This window comes from Palaemon carinicauda, chromosome 40, assembly GCF_036898095.1.
Source record: "Palaemon carinicauda isolate YSFRI2023 chromosome 40, ASM3689809v2, whole genome shotgun sequence".
NCBI lineage: Eukaryota > Metazoa > Arthropoda > Malacostraca > Decapoda > Palaemonidae > Palaemon > Palaemon carinicauda.
Genome location: NC_090764.1, coordinates 56,710,767 through 56,720,766, shown reverse-complemented (window position 1 = coordinate 56,720,766; position 10,000 = coordinate 56,710,767). Strand labels below are relative to the sequence as shown.

The 10,000-nt window shown below is 30.9% G+C and overlaps 1 protein-coding gene across 2 annotated transcripts in view; it reads left to right on the top strand.

The window, feature by feature from the left end:
• LOC137631797 (serine/threonine-protein kinase meng-po-like) overlaps positions 1 to 10,000 on the top strand; it is a 134,824-nt gene that overhangs the window by 40,807 nt on the left and 84,017 nt on the right. For both annotated transcript variants that reach the window (XM_068363767.1, XM_068363766.1), the window contains exon 2: positions 6,756 to 6,833. In XM_068363767.1, the coding sequence (XP_068219868.1) occupies positions 6,771 to 6,833 (63 nt within the window). In that variant the 5' untranslated portion in view covers positions 6,756 to 6,770. The remainder of the gene's footprint in view (positions 1 to 6,755; positions 6,834 to 10,000) is intronic.

The window sequence follows — 10,000 nt, the reverse complement described above, 5'->3', positions numbered from 1 at the left end:
GTATATATATATATATATATATATATATATATATATATATATATAAATATATATATATATACATATATATATATATATACAGTATATATATATATATATATACATATATATATATATATACAGTATATATATATATATATATATATATATATATATATATTCATATATATTTCTGAAGACATCTAAAAGTGGAAAATTTTGATTATAATTTCGGTCAATTGTTCCGATAGAAAGCATTTTCTAAATATCTCCGATTAATCTGTTACCCTAAAATAAACCATCAATCTTTCAAATCTTAACATCAAACTCCTTGAAAATAAACTATGCAAATTTTTATTATCAAGGAAAGGAATAAATCCCTGTCTAGTAATAGTGATGGAAAAGTAGAGAAAATAAATAAAAATTATAATGAGGCATACAGATTACTTCAAAGGTAATAATGATAAATGCTAATTATGTTTAAAGAAACTTTTTATCCTGTATTCATATTTCAAAATAACACCATGATATCAGAATATGTAAAGTTTATGTGAAGACAGCTTTTGTAATATGTTTAGAGCCTGGCCATTGTTAGCCTTGGCCTCATAAATAGATTATATAAATATTTATCTTTTGTATATCGGTAGGACAGTGTAGCTCACTCTTTTGGAAAATAAGCTGCTACACAAAATTATGGCTTTAACAGGAGAGAGAGAGAGAGAGAGAGAGAGAGAGAGAGAGAGAGAGAGAGAGAGAGAGAGAGAGAGAGAGAGAGAGACTGTTTGCTTATCGTGGCATAATCCTTTTTAAAAAGATGAGACTTCATGATGTCACACCCCAAGTTTATAAATATAGGATTAAGCCACTAAAGCTTTAATAGGTATCTTGAAGCAATAAATTTCAAAGATCGACCAAGTGTTTGGTAAAATACTTTATATTTCGAAGCTGGGGATGAGGAGGTGGGTATGTAAAAAGGCACAATATACTAATAAGTGTTTGAAACTTCCTAGGATATATACCGTGAAGTATTTGGTTCTTTAAGATTCATACTTCAATTACTTTCAGTGTCGTAGTAAAGTCATCTAAATTTAGGGACGCGAGGTTATGATTATTATTCGTAATAAAGAAGAGGAATTATATATAAAGAAAACAAAAAAATAGAAAAAAACAATCATTTATATCGCTCACCTACCCCTTTATGGGATTTTATTGTATGGAATACATGGAAAATACATAATGATAAAGATTAAAAGAAAAAAAGGTTAATGTAAAATAACAAAATAAGAATTTCTTAGACTCTTCGGTAAAATCACTCCAGTTTTAACATCACCCACAAAACGTTACAGAAATCTTTAAGGTAAAAATAGCCTACAATAAGCCCACACACATATAGATAAAGTTACAGAACAGTCCCTTTATATGATTTTCTTTCTTTTAAATGAGTGCTTTATAAAAATTATTTACTAGTAAAGCACACAAAGAAGTTTTGGAATTCATGAAACCTTTTTTCTTTGGCAGGTCAGTAAATCACACAAAATATGTAAAATTTAAGTGAAAGGAAAAAAAAAAGTACGGTAATAGTGATTCCCTTTCCTTAAATTAGTAACTAGTTCTATGAATTCATTTTATGCAATATATCTTATCCTAACGTTTTCTTTCTTATTTATTACTTGGAAAACACCTTGATATTCAGTTTCCCATCATTTGAATGTGAGTGCGTTGGAAACGTTTATCACACGCGGTCTAACTTCGACAGAAAAAAAAAGAAAACTTTTGATGTTCAGCGAGAGAGAGAGAGAGAGAGAGAGAGAGAGAGAGAGAGAGAGAGAGAGAGAGAGAGAGAGAGAGAGAGAGAGTTAATTAGAGAATTGACGTTATTCCTCTTTGATCTCCACAACGAGGCTGAATTTGACAAAAGGATAATTCTATTTTTAGAAAAATCTGTAACAATTTATAGTTATTTTTATCGTTCGTTATCATTCAAAGAACTCTCATACTTTGTACTCTGTAACCGAAATAACAAGTTCGGGTATTTGCATTTTATTCATACAGAGAAAAAACTAAAAAAATAATTTTTTTTTCCACCGTGAGCATTTACCAAGGCCATTCTCAACATCATGATAAATTTAATTGGATGACTAAACATACTGATTGACATCATCATTAGCTATAATATCAGAGCGAAGTTTTAGAGATTTGCCAGAGCAATTTGATTAATCCCTCCTGGTGTTGATCACGTACCACTGCTTTCTAGAAGTATGCTTATTATTTCTTCTAATAATTCAATTCTGTCCAAATACATTTGCTTTCCTTAACTTCTGGCTCAAAATGAAGTTTGATATAAAATAACCTCTATGGTTAATACCCTTTTATAAAGTTTCATAACTCTCTCTTTTTCCATTGCATTCCTATTGTAAAGTGAGTTGTTCCAACATAAATGTGGTGGAAGCCTTAGCTGCATTAACAAAGTCCCAATCGCCTTTTGCATCAATTAAATCAATGGAAATGAGAAAGCAATGCTTAAAAACTGCAGAACAGATACGGTGCTCATTCAACCTTCTGAACTCCTCTTAAAAGAAATCTAAAATTTAAGCAGCTTCGGAAGCGGAGAAGTAGACTTCTAAAGAGAGAGAGAGAGAGAGAGAGAGAGAGAGAGAGAGAGAGAGAGAGAGAGAGAGAGAGAGAGAGAGAGAGAGAGAGAGAGAGAGAGAGAGAGCAGGACATATTCTAAAAATAAGAAAATCTTGGTAATAACAACTCCAGGATGATGTTCTCATCAGGCTGCTAGCTTTGTTGAATATTGATTCAAGGTGAAAATAACACAGAATTAAGAACGTCGAATAATTAAACACAATGTTTACTTAGAAAAAAAAATCCTTCTGACCAAGGGAAACGAATCCTTATTCTTGATGCTCGTCAAGTGAACATAATGTTTTGACAAAGGACGTTTGAGTTCTAAAGAAAAATGGATGGCAGTCGCTGCTTTGTTACTGTGTATCTCTTTTAACTGCAGGTTTGTTTATTGTATCTTTTATTGCGAGCAAGTGAAAGCAGTGGCGACATTCAAATAAGAGTTTTGAAGAAACTGTTTTCTATTAACGCTTTTAATTCATATTGTTCTCTAAATCTGACAAGGAAAATGAGAACGTAATGCATACGCGTATTTCCATTTGCATAAACATATCTGTCTATATAACTATCTATCTATTTATCTATCTATATATATATGTGTGTGTATATATATGTATATACAGTATATATATATATATATATATATATATATATATATATACGCAACCCCCACATACATACATATATATAAATACACACACATATATATAAATATGTATATATATTTACTGTATATATATATATATATATATATATATATATATATATATATATATATATATACATTTTATGTATATCTATATACATATATATATATATATATATATATACACACACATATATATATATATATATATATATATATATATATATATATATATATATATATAGCATATATAAAATCCTGATGATAATCGATAAAGTTAGCATACTTGTTTGCTCAATTTTCCATGGGACCATGTCTAGCTGCAGACACGTTCTTTAACAAAAGCCGCGTGACAAATAAACAAGACAGATTGTCATTTACCGGGTCTCTCCTCTGAGCCTGAAGGAAGAGATGCAAGATCCGCTACCGTGCAGATGGATCCTTGTCGTGTTCGGAATATCCTGTTCCTGACAGACCTGTTGAAGCCAAGATCACGACCAGAAAGGACGATTATTGGGAATTAGTGTCAACTCCTCAACGTCAGAAATGCCTTTGAATGAATGCTGTTCCACTCTCCTGTCACGAAGATCAAATTGAGACGATGTTATTATGTTGCAGGTCGAACATGGTACAGGATATTAATTTGTTTAGATTTTTAGGACTATGCACTTGCGTGTGCTAAGATAGCTTCCAAAGTCATTTCCGTAAATTTCCTCGTGTATTTAGGCCTTTTACTTTATTGTACGTTTTAATGTCTGCAAAGGAGTGCTTATATTCAAATTTACATACCTGTGTTTGTATGTCTTAATTTCCCTTCAAATGTCAAAGAAGATTCCAGAACAGTTTTCTATTTTGGAAAAAAGCGTAATATATCAAATAACTCGTATTGAATATCCTTCTCCTGGAAAGGTACATCCTCAGAAAATAGAAAAAGTTATCTGATTTGCAGTTTACAACTTCTGACTAAACTGAATATAATTTTCATATCGTCAGCAAGATCCTTCTTTTCGGTTCACGCTATAAAATCCACACCGAGAGAGAGAGAGAGAGAGAGAGAGAGAGAGAGAGAGAGAGAGAGAGAGAGAGAGAGAGAGAGAGAGAGAGAGAGAGAGTTGTTTGTATGCAGATTACACCAGTAAGGTATTTTTGCTCCTAATATTTGAAGCTTGAACTTGATTTCCTTGTTGCACTCTTTCAGTTAACTCCCCAAAAGAGGGTATCACAATTTTTTTAAACATTCTTATAAAATCAGTGCTCTAAGTAAACTATGTGATTGTGGGGCATCTGGAGTGTGTGACAATCCTTCACTAAACACACTAACATAAAATTTACCTTCTCTTGCCTCTTTATTTTTCAATTCTGTCAGTCAATTCCCAGCTCATTTCACTTCACCTCAAGGAAATCCTTAGCATGCTGATTAGAAAACACCAGTCAACAACTTCAGACTTTCTTTTAACTATGGACAGTCTGTCATTCGTTTCTTTTCATATTCTGATTTTGAGGGAAGTCATCTAAAAAAACGTGATCATATCCCTAACGGATATCTATATAATGAATTGATTTCATTGTTTTAATTATCCTGGAAATTAGTAATAGGTCCTACCTGTGGACATCTTTGGTGTTTGATTACAGGTATCTATTGCCAGTACTACAACTAGTTTTTCTGCGGGGATTAATTGATAAAAAAGACGGCATCCGAACATTGGCTTTCTAAATAAGTAGTAGTTGCAGAATTTCTTAATCAAGCTCTATTTTCAAAGTGAATGGCATACTGATTAATGAGTAGGCTACTATCAAAAGGCCAATACAGCAAATTAAGTAAAAACTAGTTGTGTAAGTATTTTGTTATTGTTAAGACAATAAATGCAACACGTGGGCGTGAAACCCTCAGTCAAGGTTTCTGAAAGGGAAAAATGAGACCCCAAACTGCAACAACATATTAATTATAACGTACCTAGATTCCTATTCAGATTTTAAAGAAATCCACAAAAACAGAACAATGAAAGAAATCAAAAGAAACTTTGTAGCTACAGTGAAATTTCTAAGGACAAAACGTCCGTTGCATGAAATCGAAACCTGTATTTCAAATGTACATAATCCAAGAACCAAATATATAGTTGAATTATGAATCAATACGCATGTTTAAGAGATAATTATCCGGAACTCTTTACAAGATGTGAACGACGAAACATTTCTAAAAAAATGTTCATGTCTGTTACCTGGTATCATTTAATCAACGAGAAAGAATCACACACAGACTCCTTAATGCACAGCATAACAAGTCATGCAGTGTTGTTTAATTTTCCAAAAGAGAATATATAAAATCAACCTAATAGTTAATGACAGGAAATGGAGTATGTTTAAATGACGCTTATCCGTTAGAACAGACACAACAAAGAACTCTATTTGCGTCATCGATACCTTAAAATAAGAGAAATCTCCAATAGCATTTGCATCTAGTCAGGCAAGAGAAATCCCCAGAGGCGTCTTTCGTTCTGTCGAGCGAGTTTTCCTGCTTTTGCTCTTCCCACTCACGCTCTCTTCATCTTGGCGTCTTTTTTGTCTATCTATTGGTGTCGGAATTTTCTTCTCATATGCAAAATAAATTCTTACATTTATACAGCTAAGTAATAATGATTTATCAGTCAGTTTTATATATATATATATATATATATATATATATATATACATATATATATATATATATATATATATATATAGATATATATATATATATATTTTTATATATATATATATATATGTACATATATATATATGTGTATATATATATATATATATATATATATATATATATATATATATACATAAAGTAATTTTCTTATTTCAAGTATATATTTCTAAGTGAGGAAATGCGACTTTTGAGCTCATCTCTAAATTTTGCTGGAAATCCTTTATTTATTTGATCATTTTGTAATCATTCACAATTCTTATAACCTTTATTAATTTCATATCTCATGAATAATACATGGAAAAGTAACAGGTTTTTCTCTGAGCACATAAACGTACATTTTACAATTAAACATAATCATAATCTGGAAAAGTCGAAAATATCTGAAAACGTTCTGTATATTAAGGCTACCAACAGAGATCACTCATCCATGAAAATTGCAGATGCATTGCATACTAAATTATGTCGTCTTACATTTGAAATGCAACTATTATATACAGTTTGTATTACATCGGTTGAATCAATATGATGTAATATTTGACTTTTTAATCCTATGTCATTTTAACTATGTTTTGCTCAGTATTCAAATGATTGGCAGCCATCTACAAAATAAAACATAAGCTTTAAACATGCTGTACTATGATTTTTTTTTCTCTTTCTAGACTGTGAATAAAATCCTCAAATAAACAAACGTTCGAAAACATAAGCTACGCGATGCTCTAGATCCATGATGTGACAGATTTATCAACAATCTCAGAGTTCCGGAGATTACCAAAGACTTTGTCTAACAGAGCGTTCCCTCTCTTCCAGACCCTTTGCGGAACGATGACGACACTGGCTAGAAGAAATTCTTCAATACATAAAGTCAGGGACTTCCAGTTAGCCAAAGTAAGTACAACATTACCCTTCTTGAGAAACATGTCATCATTGTTCTTTCTACCCAGTGACTCAATATAATTTTCTCTACAGAAATGCAAAGCAGATTATAAATATAAACAAAACATCATGACAGAGTAAATTATGGTTATTGAAATTATAGAGCTATCACTAAGCAAAAAAATAGGTCAACGGAACGATAGCTTCAATATATATATATATATATATATATATATATATATATATATATATATATATATATATTTATATATATATATATATATATATATATATATATATATATATATATATATATATATATATATATATACACATATGTATATATCATGAAAAAATGGCAGTCCTTTATAATATTACTTTACATAAGTATCAAGTTCAGGTAAGGAAAAATCTATAGTAATATAACAATGGAAATTAATATAAGTGGATCTTAAATGTGCTCTTCGATTTCTAAAGTTGCTGGATCTCAGAATCTGACGCATATGTTCACACGCAAAGAAATCCTAGCCGGACCCCCTCAACAAAACATCCGTTTAGAAGAAAATGTAGATAGACAGTAGCCACATTTGTATATATTAATCAGTCTAATTCATTTGCTCTTCAACTCGTAATTCTGGGACAGAAACATGCGGATAGAGACATAATTATATGGATAAAGGACGAAAAATAAAGAAAGATAAGAATGGCTGTGAATTAAAATCAACAGATACATTATATTTCAAAACTCAGAAATGTATAAGTGAATCGATTTAATAAATGATTATATACAATAATATATAAGAATTTGATTTTGTGGAAGAACAGACCCTTGTATCCGACATAATATCTTCTTCAAATAGTCCATTACATTAATGATAATGTACACGTGCAGAAAAAAAAAATCTTATTCTTCATAATAATTCAGTATAATTATCAACGCTACTTAATGTTTTTTTTTAAATAATTAAATTTAGTTCATCAGGAAATGATTTACGATGATTAACGTTCATTAGGCTGTATTGAAGATTTATGGCATTTTCACTTTTTATGTACTAAATTGATCCTGATTTGAATAATCTTCCAGAATAATTTTTTAGTCAGTGATGGACTGTAGAGAGGAGAGATTTCAATATAAGCCTACAAGAATATAGGAGAAACATTATAATTAGAGTCAACAATGAAATAGAAATTCTTTTTTACTTTGACGATCTTAACAATCTTTTTCAGTTTCACGATTAAACTCGAGCTCTGGTTTTACAGAATTTCTGCTGACAATACCTTTCCTTATAGCTTTACTAACAGTATAAAATGTGTCACAGTTTACAAAGGGAATACAAACATCCTTCCGTCATTCAATCTTTAGGATTATAAGACCTATAGTAGTTAAATCTGAGAATCTGATATGGGTAGTGAAAGGAAAGGGAACGTATGTTAGTTTGTTGGGACAGGTGTAAAATTTCTTATTTCTTGTCAAATCAGATTTATTTATGGAGAAAATGTAGTTTATCTTGGTTTGAAATTCAATATTATAAAGCTAGTTTTACGATTTACGAACAATTATGATTATGCTACTCTGCCAGGAGGGAAGACAGTTGGGAAGCAAAAACAGGGTCGACACTTAAGTCTTAGTGTAAGCTAAGGATACGAGGGTATAAGGGGGCCATAGCCACTTCTACAGTGGGTACGGCTCCCAAGTTTGGTTAGGTGGGTAATTTTAGCTTAGGTGGTGTTCCTAAGTTTGTTCACATTTTAATTACAGAATTCACAAATATTCATTAAAGTTTACATGACAACAATCTCGACGAATAAATGCTAGATTTATGGGGGATAAATCTAGCATTTATTCGTCGAGATTGTTGTCATGTAAACTTTAATGTAAAATCTTTTCCAAAAGGACACGAACAAAAGCAGAGGAAATAATGACACAAATGTAATTTAGAGTTATATTAACTAACATAAATCCCAACATAGGATTTGAGAATGTTTCTTACTTACTCAAATAACAAAGGCTTCCTTGATTGAAAGGGTGTTTGGTATAAAGGGATATATAAATACCTCCCAGGAAATAATGTCCCTTAATTGATTCGGTATCCAAAAATCCTGTCTGGGAAATTATTCTCCCTTCAGGCATTTTTGTAATATCTCAGGGGCGTAGTCATAAGTCTGATTACAAATAACATAATCTTCATATTTTTTTTTTCAACATGGACATCCCCATAGCTTATTGTGTATTATAGCGTAGCTAGACAATACACATATGCAATCATAGTTACTGATAAAATATTCAAACATAACTTTTATGCATCCTAGAAAAATAGATGTTGGGAAACGCAATTCTTATCCACTCTTAGATGCTTAAAAAGTATATTATCAATGAAAAATTCAATCACCCTTCTTTGGAAATAACATTATTAAATTTTTAAGGTCTCAACCTTTGTAATCTATCTGCAATGTATGTAATTTGAAGAGATGTCCCGAATTCGTAGCTTGATAAGACTTAACCTGCATAAGCATCATTGCCAGAGATTATATAAAATGCTGCAAAGAAACATTTCAATAAAATGGAATCCTTCTTAGCTATTTACAGAAACTGACTTTCGTTAATCTAAAAAAACAACAACCTAGAAGTTTTAGTTGAAAAATTTTGTGTGGAAGTATATATGGGTAATTATAAATGTTGTAACAGATCCATTGTATTTATTATTATTATTATTATTATTATTATTATTATTATTATTATTAGTAGTAGTAGTAGTAGTAGTAGTAGTAGTAGTAGTATCTTTATTACTATCTATTTTGTAGTAATGCAAATATTTGAGATAAAATCAAATGCTAGACCATACCAAGTCTGCTTGTTATCAAAATGTTCGGCAAGAACACTCAAAATGAGCCTAGTACCATCGAATACATGTGTCGTAATGAAAAAATGGGAGCAAAAAGGATCGCTAAAGTAGGTAGTTAAAACCCCAAGATGCCATTTCGGATTTTAAGCTTAAGACATGCTTTCCTATTTTTCTTACTCGACTCAGAAGTTATTGGCCATAAACCTCAAACAAGGTGAGTTCCTCTGGTCTTGGCGTGACCTCAGCAATATACTTGAACACATGAGAGAAGTTGTTTGAGTTTCTATATGTAGTTCAAAGAAATTGGCTGTCGTCTTAAAAAGACCAAGACACGGC